Consider the following 19,094-nt stretch of genomic DNA (forward strand, 5'->3'; position numbering starts at 1 on the left):
TACTCTTTGCTTCTTTTTTCTGCAAGACGGGACATTTTCAAAATGTTAGCCTATCAGATGATGGCACTTGTCACCTAGCAAAAACTAACAAACCATTATCGATGATTCAGCTCTTGTTGGATAATGATGCCGTGCAATTTCAATCGTTCGAAAAAAAATTTCACAAAACTTTTAAAACTTCAATTTATTTGTAATCTATAGGATCCTGTTTAACGATAGTAAGAAAAAAGGTGACTTTAAAAAAAAGATTGAAAACTTTTTCCATTGTTGTTAAACCAGCTAAGTCTTGCTTACGTGTCGTGCTTCCGCCTTATCAACAACATTGCCACGATGACAAGAGCTATGCACACGAATGCAACTGATCCGATGACTGCTCCAATTACCGTTACGTTTACTCGTCTAGGAGGAGGAGGTCTTACGGGTCTACCAGGGAGGGGGCGAGGCCTAAATGGAATAGTTGTAGACATTGATGAACCTTCTAGAGCGCTATCCAAGTCGTCGAAGTCGGTCATGGTCAGTCGAAAATCACTTCTATTGTCTTATTTATATAAGATGCAAAATGTATTTTTAAGGCAGCCACAAGTAAATATTGTCTCCTGGTACTGCTAGATCGTATAAAAAAAAAATTAAAACCAATAAAATTACTTGAATTTTAAGCACAGACAAACAACAAAATGAGAATCACAATCGCGAATCAGTATTGAGAGGTCTGCAGTATGATTTTCTAGTGTTGTAAATTGTAATGGAAGGATTAAGCAGCACCTAAACAAGCAACTACAGTAGGCCTATACAAGAAATAACTACTTCTGTTCCTGAATGATTAGATTTTTATAAACAAAAGCTAAAGGCTTTCAGCTTAAGTGACTTTTCTACCTTCTTTGCTACTTTAGTTTTTTTATTAACTGACTAATTTTTCTCCATGAAAAGTTTTTTTTCCTTTACTGATATTAAAATTAATTAACCTACCAACCCAGCTTGGTAGGTTAAGTAAAAAGCCAGTGGCGTTACGATGTAATGAAGTTCAGCTATAGAAGAATGTCTCATGAGTCATGACCTTACAGCCTGGATTCAAAAATTCCCGATGAAGCAAGTTTATTTTGCATAATGGAAATATCCCACATACTCATTTCAATTAGGCTAAGGAAACAATAATAATAATACATTTGTATTGTATGTGTAGACTCAGCTCAAAGCAAAGTCATAAAAACTTTCAATTGCTAAATTGTTTAACTTCTTTTTTGTAGTTTATGATTTTAAAGTCAGCTTTAAAGCTTTCTGATTTTTTTCATGGATAACTGCCACAAGACCACTACAAATGACAACATGGTTTCTCTTTTATGTTAAAATAACTTTTTTAAGGTAGCTGATGCCCGAAGAATCTTTAACCAATTTCAAATTCGATTAGCCAGACAAGGTCAGATACACCAAATGATGTAAACGCATTCTTATGTTAAACAATTTTAAAATGTCCTTGTTTCTTCAGAAATGGATATCTTTGTTTAACATGATGCTGGTTAAAATATTAAGCACTTTGCAAATTACGTTTTACAAATTTAATTAAACATATTTGAATATCTCAAGCCTACAATCAATCTACAATAATTGTAACTAGCATTTTTGCTACTGACTAAGCTACATTTTTGCTAATATAAACCTATAAGACTATTTAATTTTGAGAAAATCTATCTTGTAGTTCAATTCTAACACTTTTTCAACCTCCTGAATACTTCGATCTGCTGAAGCGGGACCTGTTGTCAGAATGCCTGTAAGATTTTTGCTTGCAGTTAACGTCAAAATAAGATTTTGCCAAATGAAGAGCTGTCGTCAAAATGTTCTATTAGCCTACATAAACCAACAAATTGAGTATTGTCACGTATTTTGAAGCTAAAGTGTTTTGCCAAAGAGTTTAGTGTTTATCGTTGGAGCTATTGAGGGAAGAGACTAGTATGCATGGCAATTTATCGGATTTTTTGCCATTTTTTCTCAAAACGTAGTTGACTTAGGCTGCAATTCATAAGCTGCTGGTAAAAAAATATCCAAATTTTGCACTACTGTGGGGAATCTTTATCACCTTTGTCCCCTAGCTACTTGAATTATTCTGCGTTAAAAAAAAGTCCATAAGTGCTAAGTTTTTAGACGTAATTTGAAAGTTTAATTTTATCAACTATTAGCTTACGTGTAGCAATGACGTTGTAAGCACTTAGTAATGATCCATAGGCTATTATAGCCTACGCGGTTTTTATTCAGCACGTTCTTGTGGCTTGACAAAGCAACTTGAAGGATCACTTACTTCAGTCATAAATTTGCAGACGTAGGTTTAATAAGAGCTCAAACAAAGTTTTAAACTAATTCTTTCGGAATGCAACGGAAGCAAGCCGGACATCGTGTGCATTATTATTCATCCGCTTAAGTTATGAATGCTAAGCTAACGCGCTACGTCAGTGAATAGTCAAGCAATCAATCAAAAAAAAATACTGGAATTAGTCACCAAACAGATTTTTCGTCATAGCAGGCTATAATTAGGAGGGGGAGCTGCGACAATCACTGATAACATTGCCCCTCTAGCGGAAATCTGTTAAAAGAAGCCCTGTTCTGCAAGTATGCGTCACTGCCAGCTTGAAGCTAGCAAACAGCTTTCTTAGCACGTGGACAAAAATTCCTCCCACCGATCAATCAATCGATACCGGAAATGTGAGTAAACATAAATTTAAAAAACTTGGAAAAGTACGTTTGATGACATCAGATAAGTTGCTACATGCAGGCAGGAAACTCCTAATGACTCAATCGAAGACAATGAGTCTCACTCTATGGCACACTCTTTTGTGTTGTGAATTCGATTTTCTTCCCTGCAGTTGATATACAACATGAAAGAGTGGATGAGTTGATTCGAATGCAATGACGAAGTAGTAAAAAAAATGTTGCTCATAGTGCAACTATCTATCAAAAGTAAACGGAAACGAGCAGAAATGAGAGGAAACTTTAAATATCTTTAGAAAACCAGTTCCATGCTTGGCATGTGCGTATTTGCATCAGTGTTAATGTAGAAACATAGCAAAGAATTCAGGCTAGAACGAAGTATTTTCCAGCCAACAAATCAGCTCTTTTTGCATTGATTCAACGCCTGTGATTGTGTTTGTGTGTGTGTGTGTGTGTGTGTGTGTGTGTGTGTGTGTGTGTGTGTGTGTGTGTGTGTGTGTAGATGTTGAATTAATGTAAAAAAGAACTAATTTGTTGACTGGGTTAATTTACAAGTCTTAATTCTGGTAGGCTACCAATTTCTTGTGAAGATTTTTCGTTTGAATTTTAAAGGCACATTTTTCTGCTGGAGATAGGCCTATAAATAGAACCTTATTTGTCAAGAGTGGCATTATATTGGTGATGCACTTTAATACTTCAGCAGCGCAATGTCACTTAGTCTGGTACTTTTTTAAAATTGAGAACTAGGGAAAGGTGTGAGAGTAGAAGAGATGTGCATCAGGTCAAAGGAAATTGTTGAGCATAGTGAGGTATTCATTTCATTAGGCAATAGATTGAGTTTTGCTTTTAGCAGCATGATCGTTGCTTACTTCACATGTACATATTAACCACCTGTTAGTGTTAGCCTGAGAGTTCGCTGTGGTAATAACAATTTGCACTAGCTTTCGGAACACAGCTCCTTAGTCATGTGCTTTGACGAATGGTGTTGAAGTTTGTATGTCGTTATTTTATGCGGTTCTTTTGTTTGGCTTGAAGTTGCTGTCTTGAATGCTGTCTGTTAAGTTTATGTGTTGTATGACGTTATTACTTACTACTGTAAAATTTTGCCAAATCAGCTGATCAATAGATTAGGTGACGTAGTTCTTCCCTTTCGGCATGGTTGGCGATCTTTGCGCTTCAAAGAATCCATTTTCATAAGTAGACAGAGTCCAATTGCACCGCGTCGTTCTCTCTGGTAATGATTGTAAAATCCAATTCGGCGAGGCACTGTTGTTGATGATTAAAGACAGAACTTTTATCTGAGTTAAGGTGTTCTTTCAGTCGGGAGTGGATTGGGCTGATCTTGCTGCCTATGTAGCTTTCCCTGCATTACTTGCGTATGATCTTGTAGACACAGTTCTTGGTGGTACACATGTCGTCCCGTAGTGGGCAGTCTTGTAACCGGCAAGGTTCGGATTTTTGTCGTTTTTGAAGGGTCTTTCCGAGGGTTCGTGAACGTAGAAAGAGGCGGACTGGCAAATCCAGGTCTTTGAAGACTTTTTGTACTTTACGTTCCACTTCGTCGCTCATAAAAGAAAATTCAAAGTGCATTGGGTTATGATGTTTGGGTTTGTTTGTCTATTTTGCTGGTGTCGTCGTCATCGTCGTCGCCTGGGTGGTTGATTAAGAAAGTTCTTGGGCTTAGGGTATGTGTTGCTTTTTTCTGGTAGAACTCGTGGTGGATTGCGCCGTCTTTGTCGATCTTTATGGTGAAGTCCAGTAGTGAAATGGCGTTGTCTGCTATTGGTAGTTCCATTTCAAAGTCAATAGTTGGGTACGCCTGATTGAGGGGGTTTTGGATGGCTAGACCTTCTCTGTTGTTGACTGTCAGCAAGAACGTGTCGTCAACGTATCGTCTGTAGAGGGTGAGGTTTGTCTGGTTTTGCAGTGTCTGCCTTTCAAGGGTGTCCATGAAGAAGATAGCGTCATCCAAAGAGTTTAAAGATCAATAACCGTGCCGAAAGGAACGAACTACGTCACCAAATCCATTAATCAACTGATAGATTACTTGCTTTCATATAACTGTATGAATGAGAGAGTGCAGACTCGACGACCTCCTACGCCATTTTAGAGCTACGGTCTTTCTCACTCTCTCATTGGATGCACACTGTACGTTTTTTTTTTTATGGACGTTTTGTTTCGGACCCAAACAAAAATAAATGACCATCCATCTATCAATTCGACAAAATTTTAAAGAAATAACGCCTAACAACACATAAACTCAACAGACAGCATTCCAGACAGCAGCCTCAAGCCAAACAAAAGAACCGCATAAAATAACGACTGTGTTCCGAAAGCTAGTGCAAATCACTATTATCACAGCGAACTCGCAGTAGCCTATCAGTCTAAAACAGGTCGTTAATATCTACATTGTGAATTAATTCATTAACCCAGACTTGGTAAATACTATAAAAAAAATTTAATATGCCGCAGCAAGAAGAACATAACAGAAGCAGTAGACGGCACAGATAAGCGACAGTATACAAAAAAAAATTGTCCAATTAACAGCTTTAGGACAAGTAATATCCCTGGTAGTCTTGAGGGGTTAGTTTCATCTTTGTGATTCAATGTCATTTTTGAAAAATACCTGAAGTGTTTAATAATAAAGTACAAAGTGTTTAGTCATTAGTGCAACAGCTGCCTACACAATAGAAAAGCTTGCACTATTACCTGCTATGCTTCATGCATGCTACAATAAGTTAAGATTTTTTATAGATAGAAAGTTTTACGTGTAATTAGATAAGGCTACAATTGCTCCATTCAGCTATGGAATAACGCTAAGTCTACCACTTCCGTTACTTAGGCCTACAATAATCAAAAAGAAATTTGTGTTACGTATGTGTTACACCTTGCGTTCAAACAATGCAATTTTAAGGAAGTCTGAGCAGCTGGTTGTGCCAAAAGTTGATTTTGCTCTGGCTGCTTGTAGTATGGAAAATACGTTTGAACCGCATTGATGCGTTTGGAGTTACCTAATTTCCTGAACATCACAACAACTTCTGATTCTAGGACGCACTGTGACACATTCTTCGTTTTAACACACACTATTTGCTGTGTTGTATGATTTAACACACTGCAAAAGTCAGATTTTGATTGAAATTAGTTTTACGATTATTTCTGAGAAGAAATATAGGTTACTGAAAAGAGTTCAAGTCCAGTTTTAACAGGTTTAATGCTGCTTGATAATATCTTCAGAAACTTGTAGCCCAACAGGAAATTTATGGGCGCAATTTATAACTTTTGTTTATTATAATTAAAAAAACTTAACGTTTTCAAGAGCAAGTTATACTTTTTACTACATCGTGAGGTCATCGTAGTACAAAATTTAAGTCATAAGTAGAGTAAACAACCGGAAACAGACATTGCCGTCGGCTGCAGCGTGGGTCAGGTGTATGTCGGAAGGCGTACACCGATGCATAGCGCTCAAGTCCGCTTTCCCGCAATGCAGGGTAAAGATATGAAAAACAAACAAAAAACAAACAAAACCTCTGCATTGTCCTTCACGACTTAAATATATATTGATATTTGTATCAAAGAAAGAAAAGTTAGGCTAAAAATTGAGGTTACGATAACACTTATTCTTGCGCTGCACACTTTTTACAGCTTTTAAAAATGATACAAATACAGTAGATCAGTGGATTTTTTTTCATCATTTTCCCGCAAGAGATGTTAACTGTGTAGGTCGTTTTGTTAAGGCAATGTTGAAGTTGGTTAATTTAGTAGGCCCTAACAGAATAACAAGACAGAGTTTTTTTAGGCAAGCTCAGGCAAAACTATCTGCTTGAAGCTGTTAACCAATTCATATCAATATGATTGGGAACGTAACTTTTATAGCTATGGCTGCACTGTTTATCTGATGAAGCAGAAACCTGCAGATTATTTTATTGCTTCACTGACGTTTCTCACGTTATGACAATGCCATCCTCAGAGCGAATCGCGTAAAACCAAAATTACGAAAATATATAGCCTACTGCGGCTAGCCACTACTGATAGAAAAAGAAAAGGTTAATTCAAAGCACATAATACAATTCTAGATGCATTTTAGATTACACGCAACTGTCTCATTCACAGTAGCATTCAATACCTTCATTTTTAACACCAGAATTTTTATGTGAAAATGTAGGCTATGCGGATCTCATGATAACAGTAATTTGTGATGTTTTCGACGTGTGTGCTACCAAAGCCTGGATAAAAGTTTTCCTTATCTAGTTCAATCTATAGATTTGCGCTGTTAGCAGCCTGGCATAGCCTAAAACATCGTGTAAGTCAAATTATAATAAATTCTTACTTTAGAGGTTTTGAGTAGATTGAAATATACTGTAGGTTTGTACGGCATTGAACCTGTTAGCAAAAAATGATTGGAGATCGTGTTTTGAATATTCCTGCAATTGGAGCTGCATTTGGAGTAGTTTTTATATCTGCGATAATGTTGTGCATGTGCAGAGAAGATAGGCTACTTCCAAGTAAGACTTAGGCAAACTCATCTTAGACAGATACTCCTAGACTAGAGGACACAGGCATAATTTGATCAAGAGCTACCCAAAACCCGAGAACAATATCGATTTTATAAAGCCAAATTACTTTTAAAAGGTAGCGAAAGCGGCAAATCAGACGGAGTTCCAAAAACAGGTCTTCACTTATGTGATACACACTGGTTTGATTATTAACTTTGATCTGCCCCGTTAGCTCAGTGGTGACGCCCCCGGCTCAATATCACGCGGCGCTGGTTCGACTCTCAGGGTGTGCGCTTGAGCAACGCATTTCATGACTGCTCTTCATTCAGCGGCACCTAGTGAATGGTATAATTCCCCGGCAACAACACTTTAACAATCGGAAGTTTCACTCTGCCAATCTCGATAGAAGGCGAATTGCTATGGCAAAAACAGCTGTGACATCACTTACAACGGTGTGGAAACAGAGGTCAATTGGTAAAAACACAAAATTAAGATTGCTGCAAACTCTCGTTTTTCCAATTGCCACGTATGGATGTGAAATTTGGACATGCAAAAAAGCGTGACATTAAAGAGTTAAAAAGTTTTGAAATGTGGTGTCACAGCAGAAGACGCATCAGCTGGATGGAAAGAAAAACAAATTAATTTGTTTCTAAATGGAGTCTGATTAATAACATTAACCTCAAAAAATTGAGATATTTCGGACACATAGCAAGAAGCAACTCGTTGGAAAATTCAATGTTGACTGGGATGGTGCAAGGCAAACGAACAAAAGGACGACAAAAAATGAAATATTTTGACAATATCAAGCAAATTACAGGAATAAAAAGCATGCCGGAAACACTAATAAAAACAAAAAACAGAACAAAATGGAGGCAGTTCATAAGGCTTTGTCAATCCGAGAATAAAGATTCAAAACCACCATTACCACCATAGCTCAATGATGAAATCCAATCTTCAAACTTTTCTGTTGGACCCACTATTGAAGGGTGTGGTTGCATGTAATTGGTGGAGCAATCTATCAATCAATACAATTATTCTCTATGGTTGAAACAATGTTATCATTGTTTAGATCAATACTCAGTAGGTAAAGTAATTTTTAGGTCTCTCTGAAATTAATACAGTAGGGCAGTAGGCCTACTGTATGGTACCGTACTGTATTGTTTGTATATCTATCTGCCAACTGAAATGAAGAAACTTACATCGTTTTTCACCAAACGGTCTTTAGACAAGTCCAGTTTCGAAGAAAACTCAGAAAAACCTCATTTTAAAAGGTATAATTGTGTGTGTATTGTTGCCTTTTTATTTGTGTGTACATCGCCATGTTTTGTAAGGCGCTTATTAGAGCAATTTAACAATTTTTTAAATTTTTTGGCCAAAGCGGGCCCAAAAATTTTTTGCTTGTTGGCACGAAAGGCAAACATGAAAACACAATGTACAGTATAAAGGAATTCAAGTATTAAGAATGCAACAATGTTATGGAGGCTTCGCCCCCTAAAAGTTGGATTAACTTTGACTGCTGCGCCATTGGGCCCACCTACTTTTGAAATGATTCATCTATGCCTGCTTTATAGCCCAGTATTGCAAATTGCAGCAAGTTTCTCAGCTAAGTACTCTGTGTTGGTTGTACCACACTTTTAAAAATTAGATTTCTTTTCTTTGGCGCTACGAATGAGCAGGATAGAGCAATCGTGTCTTCAGAAGCGTGAGGGCAAGCATTTAGTCATATAGAGGGACGTAGTCAAAAGGAAGGGCAAAGGCGAAATTGCCACACCTCTCCGAAATATTTTAAATAAACGTTTCACCATCTGTTATAGTATCATTTAACAGAGTTTTACTATGGATTTAGGCTGAAAGTGCTCTCAAAATGCACAACTGTGAAGTATTTTTCTCAAAATTTTCTGAGAGAGGTCCCCCAGACCCCTTTTTGGGTGCTTCGCTTTCACCAATTTGTTGATGGGCTCACTGGCATGTGCAATAATACTTATTTTCCCTCTCCCCAAAAGTTTTGTGCTCGCTACGCCCCTGGTCATATGCCCTTGAAAACTGAAAAATCCATATTCCAAAACAAAAATATTTCTCTATCAACTTTGTAGTTTATAATACTGTATAAGAAAAGACGCGGACACTTCAACTTAATTTTGGAAACTCTACTGCTTTGTAAAATCATAAAGCATAGACAAAAAAGTGTGCTCATTATGAAATATAGAAAAAAGAAGCAACTGTAGCTTTACCAAAAAAATTAAATTCGGAACTGAACAGGTACCGCATGTCATGTTTTTGAAATCTCCGTCCGTTCGAACGGTCATCATACCCACTAGCTGTTTTTAACTAACATAAAGATAAATTAAAACTTTACTGAAAAGATAAATTATTGAAACCATTTTGTCAACATCATAAAAACAGCTTAAAACTGAACTTCAAATTTAAATCAAAGTATTTGATTTTTGCATCAATCATTAATCAATTATCTCTTGCAGAAATCTAACTTTGATAATGGTAATCAAATACAAAGCGTGTACAGTACCTCAAAGAAAAAACATTTTTGAAACAAAAATTACCCAAAACGTGACCAACGCAAAGAAAGGTGCTTAAAACTTTCTGGGGAAAAGCTTCCAAGACTTTCTATGCAATTTTGTATTCCTCTGATCTGAGTGAATATAGCTTACTATTGCTCATTCCATCTTTTTTCTTTATGGAAACTGTGATGCCTCTTGTACTTTTTTCTACATCAGTTAGCCCACTGGCGACAAAGTTTTCTCAAATTTTTTTTTTCATTTATGAGTGGAGACAAAGTATATTTTTGCAATGTAGCCTACTTTGTGGTGATGACATTACTTGACGCTGACAAACCATTGTAGCTTTTATTACAAATTTAAATAAGTTTTATAACTTTACTTGCCAGAACTGAAGACAAAAATTTAAAAAGAAATGCTTCCGGATACTACGAAACAATTGGGCCTAAACTGCCGCCTAGACCACCAGAAATGGAGAAGTCAAACATTCGAAGCAAAACAACGATTAGTAAGCACATCCGCTGATGTATTTTTTAGTCCGTTCCATAACAGGAAACTAATAATGAAAACAAAAACTGAAAACTTTTTTCGAGAAAGCTTTTAATTTTCCTGAGCTCGCAGTTTTATGGAAACGTTTTGATTGGCAACCGAGTAGTGAAATTCACGATATTTCAAACCTTTTTTGATAATTACCTGCATCGGTTGTTAAAGCTAGCAAAGTTTTTAGCAGGCTTTTTGCAGGCTAAATGGTTTCAACAGACATATTATGACATTGAAATAATGAAAATCGGCGTTTTTACTGAGATCTGTTTTTCAGATACATCGCAACCACCAAATGCACCACTCCCTCTAAACAGCTCTGTGGTTGCTTCTTTTGAAGGTAGGCTGTCTTGTAAGGGCTATCCTTACGTTTATTTGTCCTACTGTAATTTGTAGGTCGCTGCAGCAGAAGGAGCGTTTTCATAGGTAGACGGCAGCTCTTTTAAACATAGGACAATTCTTCCTATGAACAGCTGACTGCAGTGATTGTGACCCTTGCAGCACTCAGCCAAAGGAGTTGATTCTTGCTTTAAACTTTGTTTGATAATTCAAGAAGAAAAATAAGTACTAGTCCCTAACCCCAAACCGCTAGGCCACGCTACCGACGGCGAAACGTTCACTTAATTCAGTTTCTATCAGAAATATTTCGAAAAGAACGCCCACAATATCACGTGCATGAAACACTCCATCTGATCCAGTGACCTACAGATTGAATATTATCTAATCGTACGGACTCTTACGGTCACTTAACTTATTTTTCTCAAAAGTTTGATTAAACCATAGTACAGAATCAATCACACAAGCTGATTAAATTTCACATATTTGTTGTTGCAGAATCACCATACATCAACCCAGCTACGACACCGAAACAAGGTAGAATTATAAAGAATTTAAACGCAGTTTTTCCACGACGATGTTTTAAGTTTTTGCAAAGCTTTGTATGCTGCGAATACTATTGGAGGATAAGTATCAATGGTGCATCTGACAGGGGCTTTTACTATGCATCAAAACTGCATCATTTTTACAAAATGTGACAAGCCAACTCTTAGTTATAGCCTAAGACAAAATTAAAGGTAGGTAAAGGTTGTATTGCTAATCATCATCATCATTATGTTCCTTCCTCGTATTGAGGGTTGGATACAACGCGTCATTGTTCTCGACCATGAGCTGTTCGTACTGCATTTTCATAACTTAATTTTGTCCACTTAGTGATGTTTGATGTCCAAATCATTCTTGGTCTACCTTTGTTTCTTTTACCGTTTATCTTCCCTTCTATTAATGATCTTTGTAACGAGTTTTGCCTTATTGTGTGTCCAAAATACTTTAATTTTCTTATTTTGACTATTTGTAATGGAATTTTGCTTGAATTAAATTTGGATAATACTTCATCGTTAGTGATTTTTTGTTTCCATGAAATTTTTAACATTTGCCTGTATGACCAGAGCTCGAAGGCATCGATCCGTTTTTCCATTTTTTGTGACACTGTCCAAGTTTCAGAGTTGTATAAAAGGGTTGACCAGACATAGCATTTTAATATTCGTTGACGAATTGATAAATTTAAACTTTGATTGATTAAAACATTTTTCATTTTTCCAAATATAGTTCTTGCAATTTCTATCCATCTTAGAATTTCATGTTCACACCTCCCATCTTCAGTTATTAAATGTCCAAGATAAGAAAAATATTTAACTTTTTATATATTTTGATTGTCAATTATAATTTGGAGTAGCCTACTGGAGTGTCTGGTGATTTTGAGATTATCATTGATTTAGTCTTTTTAGCATTATTTTTCATATTAAATTCTTTTCCAATTGAGTTAACATTGTCCAATATTTCTTGAAAACCTTCTTGTGATTCAGCCAAAAGAACAGTATCATCAGCATAGCGTAAATTTGTTATGTTCAATCCGCCAACATTTACCCCTTTTGTATCATCAAAGCGTCGAAAAATCATTTCTGTATACAAATTAAAAAGACATGGAGAGAGTACACATCCTTGGCGTACTCCACGCTTGATATCAATATTGCTAATATTTTTAGTGAAAAAAGAAATTGGTGCTTCAAGTCAAAATGAATACTTGATGCCTCTGCCCTGCCCTAACAGAGATGAAAACTATATTGAGTTGGATGTCACTGCTCCGAAAATCAACAGAGGTAAACATTGATATTTTCAAAAAGTTGCATAAAGTTTCATTTTTGAACAAGTTATCTTACAGCAGATACGGTAGTGCTTGATCTATAACTCCATTGATTTAGCTTCTATGGCCTCCTTTGACCAAGACAATTGCTAAATCCAATAATTCAACTTTCAGATTAAAAATCAAAAGTTTCGGCTACAAAATCAAGAATTTGGGTTACAAACTCAAAGTTTGAAATCTATTTCTGACAAAAATTTGTTCTTGTTGTCATGTGAAGGGCCTTACAAACTCATAAAACATAAAAAGAAGATAAGTCACAAGCCTAGTTTGAAGTCTTTTTAACAAATTTAAAACCGGTACGGTACCTTACTTTGGCAAATCGAAAATTGACAAAAATGCAAGCTTTCGACTATTACCATGTATATTAATTGATTTTCTCTCCTACTGTTATCTTCTGAGTTTCCTGAGTTTTTTGTTTCAGATGTTGCATCCACAAATCGAATAAGTAGGCCTACCACCCCAATTGTTGAACACCAAAATGATGCTCAACAGTTGGTGCTCTACAGCAATCCAAAGGATCCGGAAATGTCGAGCATTGCCGCACGCTTGAGCACCTTTCAAAACTATCCCCAGTGGAACGCTTACAGAATAAAAGCAACCACGCAGGAGATTGCAGATGCTGGCTGGTACAGCTTAGGTAACTATTCAAATAAGATCCAAATAAAGATGAAACAGGCTGTCAAGGCTTTTAAGTGACTAGTAACCATGTACATTTGATAGGTCGCCATGATTTGATATATATACTTAAAAAGCAGTCTCAAAAAATATGCCACCAAAAAGCAAGATCTACAGGTAGGTAAACTGAGATTTCTCAGACATAGCTTGCTAGTGCTAAGTCTATTCTGGCTCAGCACCAGCTGATCACACAACATACTCAACACTGAACTAAAACGAAACAAAAATAGCTATTGTCTTGAATCGACTTTGCTCGTATAGGGATTTCATTACATGGCGAAAGGCAACAATTTTGTTGAAATTTTATCTCTAGGCCCTACACTTCTTTTCTTCAAGCCATTGATCTAATTATAAATTAATCAAATCAAAGTTCATTTTGCATAAAGTACATGCTGCTTTAACTAAATTTATTTTTCAGGTGAAGGGGACAAAGTATCGTGTTGGTTTTGCGGAGGTAACTTGCGAGAGTGGGAAGAAAACGACGATCCCTGGGAAGAACACGCAAAATGGTTTTCTACGTAAGTTTCTATGTTGGCATCACTGCTGTCTTTTTCACCAGGTAAACTCTAGAATATGACTATAGAATTTACTAGAAAGAAAAACATGAGCTGTAAGCAGAGAATGGGATAGGATGGAATGGAATAAAAGACAAATTTTGGGATGGAAGATGGAAAATCTCAAGGATGGAAAGGATGAAAGATTTGGATGATGGGATGGAAGACAGTCTTCCATCATTCCATCCTAATTCCATCTCAAACTTTTCAACACCGTATCACGATATAGCCAACAAAACTAATAAAATAAATTGAGAGACATTTCATGTGATTAACGTTTCTCAAAATACATGCTTCGATTTTTGTTCACATTCACCCAGCGCGACTGTTGTTCTGACGGTTATTCGAAAGCGAGAAGTCGACAACATTCACACTTCATGAGTTCTACTTCGTACTTCAACATTGTTATACTCAATACTTCATACTTCAACGTTCACACATCATCGTTTCCTTTCAGTTCAAACATTTAAATGCACTACATTGCTCTTGAGTCTTGAATGACTCTATTTGTGCGAACACTTACGCAATAAATCAAAAAATTGGGAAACAATAACATTATTTGGCAACATACAGAGCGCTTTTAAAACCAAAGCCCTGAGTGTGGTAATATAATAATTAATCAATCAAGTTCATTTCAGTAGCCTATAGCTTCATATACCGGTGCGGTAGACTACATTGTAGGCTACAAAATTCATGTATTATATTCACGACTTTATTGATGTGCAGGACCCGAAAAAATCATGTGTTTATCTAATTCAAGGTACCTCTGCAATTTTAAATAAAATTTAAGCGATAAAAGCTTGTAAGTAAACTTGCCCTTTACCACCGAGATAATAATAATGTTATGGTTTCATTTATTGTCGCTCTACTACAACAGCTAAGGTCTTTTAGCGGCAGAGCTTATTTTTTAAATTTTGTATAAGGCTTACGATGTCATCACCTTAGATCTACTAGCACCAAAGCCGAAGGCCAAACTACTCGGCCACTGAGCTGGCACCACCGAATTGACAGAATGTAATCTCGATGGTAACGGCTTGCCCCCGCTACAAACTCCAAACACACAGCAGACAGCAGACAGCAGACAGCAGACAGCAGACAGCAGACAGCAGACAGCAGACAGCAGACAGCAGACAGCAGACAGCAGACAGCAGACAGCGACCCCTGCGAAAACAAAACAAACAAAAGCAGCCGCTCATACGTTTCACCAACCCGCAGAAACTTCTTGTCGACAAACCTGAGACATCAAAAAACGAAACAGTTATCTAAGCGAAATACCCTTGATGTTTCTCATGAATTGACAGAACACGGAAAATAGTCACTCCAACGCATTGTAATTATACTGTTGCACATATCACTTACTGGGTACAGACAATTTTCATCAAAATAATGTAATTCTACTTTCTTTGATAAATCAAATATAAAACATCATTGTTGAAAAATAAAAATGAATTTTAAAACATTCAATTTTTACAACTGAAACGTGTAGGCTAATTATTACATTCAGAAATAACTGTGATTTAAAAATTTCAGAAGAATGTAATTGAACTGAAACAGTGTATTTGATTTAACTCTGCTGCTCACAAAGGTTTGAAGTTGCACCAAAACAAGACCACAGATATACAGTAGGTTTTGTACAGTTGTTCTAACATCAGACTGTACAAAATCCTTGGAAAAATACTGCTGCTAAACTCCTATTTAAAATTTAGCCACAAAATTTGCTGATAGATGGAATGGAAGATGAAAGAAATTTTAGTGATGGAATGTGAGATTTCTATGATGGAGTGGAAATGGAATGGAAGAAAACCTCAGGATGGAAGATGAAAAAAAAATGCCCTCCATTCCATACCTTGGCTGTAAGAGATAAAACTGCGGGTTTCAAAAACAAAAATAAAATGTTCTTTCTTGTTAATTCTATGGTCATGTTTTTGAATTTACCTAGTTTAAAAAAACACTTTTCGAAACTCACATTTTTTTCCTTACAGGTCATGTTTTTCTTTCTTTCTTGTCAATTTTATGGTCATGTTCTAGAGTTTATTTTTACACCAACTCATTGGCACCTGAATCGTGTCTTTGCCTATGTTTCTGATAAACTTGGGGTTCAGTTCTGGTAATAGCGAAGTCATTAAATAGTTGGCCTATTTACAACAATATTATTTCTTGTGTAAACAGTGAGAATGAGTAAGGATAGTAGGGAATCAAATCAAACATATCGTAAACATTTCTGACGTTGCAAAAATAAAATTAATTATCAAAAGCACAACCTAACCTATTTAATGTATCTAGGTGCGAGTATTTGCAAAGAAGAAAAGGAGTTGACTTTGTGAATAATGTTCTAATTGAACACGCATCCAAGAAATATACTTGATCTATTTTCAAATCGTTCAAAGACCATTGCAGTTTGCTGCTTCAAAAGCTTTCAGTTTATTTTGCTGTGCGCTGGTTGGCAAATTAGTGAAAATGTTTGTTGATAAATATGTTTTCATCACTTGTAAAAAAAATTATTTTTAAACCTTGCAAACAAAAGCAGGCTGATTTTTGTTGTGCAAATATGCTTGTTTTTTGTTGTTACTCTTTGCCATATTCAACAATTAACGTGTTTCCTGAAGGGAATTAGGCCTAGCCCTAATTAAGCTATATACTGCAGTGCTTATACTGTACATCAGACTTCTCACCGGATGTAACAGCTTTGTTGCATTATTACAGTAAAAGCCAAAATTTCTGAAACGCATAAAAAAATTTACAAACATGTTAAGTCCATCAAAGTAGTATATTTCAAGCTTAGCCAGGTGTGTATTTTCAGTTCTAGTATTTCGTGACTGGAGCATATAACCTAAGGAAATGATTTTCAGTGTTAAGTCATTAAGCAAAAACATTACAAAGTTGAAACTTTTGTTTGACAGTTTTGCATCAAGAATATGATTTTGAGAACTTTTTAACACAAGCTCACAAATCAGCAAATTATAATTTTGTGTTAATTACGTCACTGATGTAGTTATTATGTGGACCAGTCTTCAAACAGTTTGCCGTTGATTTGTGTACAGACATATGTTTTTATTTAATACTATTAAAACGTTTTAATGACCTTGTATTACATGTTGAATGACGTTTTATGAATGTTTTGCTGCATGTAGCAGCTATGTTTTTAAACAAACTTTTTATTTCAAGCATTGAAATACATTTTCCCTCCAACAGATAATTTTCCCTCCCTAAAATTTTTTTCTAGCTACTTCAGTGGCTAGATTACTACTGATGTTAGATTTAAAAACTTCGGTATAAATCGAAATTGAAGAAATTTGCAAATTTATTTCTTAAATATCAACTAAAGTGGGCTACCGGCGCTTCAATGATTTGTGTTTTTGATAGGGTTTCAAATGACCTTCGTCAGACGATTGTTTCTCTTTTGCTAACTTGGTGCAATTAAACAGAGATTTTTTTATACTCACCAAAATAGCATTACTAATCAGTATTAAAATGATTGTGGCCAAACTTCTGTGTTTCCTCATGTATCCGCTGCTGGCTTGGATCACTCACGACTGTATGACGTTGGCTCGGTCAACGTGCAGCAGGTTAATGTTATTGATCAAGCGAAGCAAAAGAGAAAATTTTGTAACAACCAAAGTGTTGCGACCGAACCAAATTTTAAACTTATCTTATTTCGGTGTCAAGCTGGTTACAAGCAGGGCCGGTTTTAGGCCGATTTGACCGATTAGATCAAATTGGGCCCCGCACCTTGAAGGGGCCCCGCGCTAGCCGGGGTCTTTCTTTATTACGAGGTTTAAAATACTACTGAAACGTAAAATAAAAATTGAAATAATATTCTTTCTCATAACATCAATTTGTTATGAGAAAAAAACAAAGATATTGATGGGTATATGCTAGCTGAAGAACTTGAAGCTCTAAAAACTTTCCTTCAACCCAGAATTAAGCCGTATGCCCTCTTTGAACACTTGATAGAAAACAATAGATTTACAACATTTCCTAATGTTTTCATTGCATTGAGGATTTATTTGACGATGCCAATAACTGTTGCATCAGGGGAAAGAAGCTTTTCAAAGCTGAAACTAATTAAAACGTACTTGAGATCTACAATCGCGCAAGAAAGACTTAACAGTTTGTCAATGCTTTCTATAGAATGCGAGATTCTAAAGCCATTGACTTTGAAGTTATTTTGAATGACTTTGCTAATAAAAAGGCAAGAAAAGTTTTTTTCTGAAAAACTAAAGGTTAATTGCCTAATTTTCCTTTTTTGCTATTAAAAGTAAAACAACATATCGTAAATAAACATCCACATTACCTTTAATTTGTTTTATAGCAAGTAATAAATGTCTATCTTTGTAGTTTGTATGTACTGGTATGTATTTTATGATATATAAACACCCATAAATTTTGCTATGAAGAGTAGGGGCCCCGTCATCACATTTCTAATTGGGCCCCGCGGTTCCTAGCACCGGGCCTGGTTACAAGGTTTTCGCTTCTACTGTGTTTCGGACTTTCGTCATGTTTACTAAGTGTTGTCTGTTGTTGTGATGGTCAAAAATAAAAACAAACCGCAATGAACAACGATAAACTGCATTTTCGCTTGACTTTGGGAGGCACGTGACCACTTGCCACTCCGAATCAGATATTGTATAGGATATAAATCAAAATTGGTATGGACTGACAAGGCCATTTAAAAATAAATCTATCATTCTAAATTTCTCATTTTATGCCTAAAAAACTCCAAAAGTCAAACCAAACCTTGTGTCTAACTTATTATTATATTAACTTTTACCAGTGGACCCAAACAAAAAAAGTTATCTTTAGGCTACATATTTCAAAATTTATCGACGTTAAAAAAAAATGAATCTTTAAAATGATAGGGAAACAAGATCTTGCGCGGGATGCAGTCGTAATAGAATAAATAGGAGTTTTAGGTTTTTTGATGTATCGAAAATTGCGAATCGGCTCCTAAGATTACGTCACCTAAGTCTACAAGTTACGCCACCTAAGTTAATCTAGTGTTTGAAAGTATTTCTTCATTCTGTCGACATTAAGACATCATCTCTCTAATTTTCATACTTCATAACCAACAATTTTGTACTGTAGGCTAGGCTAGGCTTTTGTGGAAGGAGAACTGTCGCAGCGACCTTTCGAATAAGTTCATATTTTTCGAGTAAAATATTTTCGATGAGTTTGTCGTTTTAAGTCTCCAGTTTTACGAGTTTTGAAACTCCTCGCCCCGGTAGTTCAGCAATAGACTTGCAAATCTGCTGGACTTAAGCTTCCAAGTAGGCTTCTCATTCCGAGGACAAAGATCCTACACGCAATTAAAAGTGTGGGACAACTAAAATATTTCCACAAGGCACTACATTTTCTGAAATGATGTTCGCCCTTCGTTTCCGAAGATGGCCAATGAGACTGAGATCAAGCTTTTTTAGTGTGGGCT

The 19,094-nt window shown here is 36.1% G+C and overlaps 1 protein-coding gene across 1 annotated transcript; it reads left to right on the forward strand.

Moving 5' to 3' along the window:
* Positions 1-8,375: 8,375 nt before the first annotated feature.
* Positions 8,376-18,011, forward strand: LOC145766149 (uncharacterized). Its single transcript, XM_082577806.1, has 8 exons — positions 8,376-8,461; positions 10,093-10,211; positions 10,521-10,583; positions 11,078-11,116; positions 12,283-12,396; positions 12,862-13,077; positions 13,534-13,633; positions 15,953-18,011. The coding sequence occupies exons 1-8, from the start codon at positions 8,376-8,378 to the stop codon at positions 16,032-16,034; spliced, it is 819 nt and encodes a 272-aa protein (XP_082433932.1). The 3' UTR covers positions 16,035-18,011.
* Positions 18,012-19,094: the final 1,083 nt, after the last annotated feature.

Source organism: Aplidium turbinatum, chromosome 3, assembly GCF_918807975.1.
Source record: "Aplidium turbinatum chromosome 3, kaAplTurb1.1, whole genome shotgun sequence".
Classification (NCBI taxonomy): domain Eukaryota; kingdom Metazoa; phylum Chordata; class Ascidiacea; order Aplousobranchia; family Polyclinidae; genus Aplidium; species Aplidium turbinatum.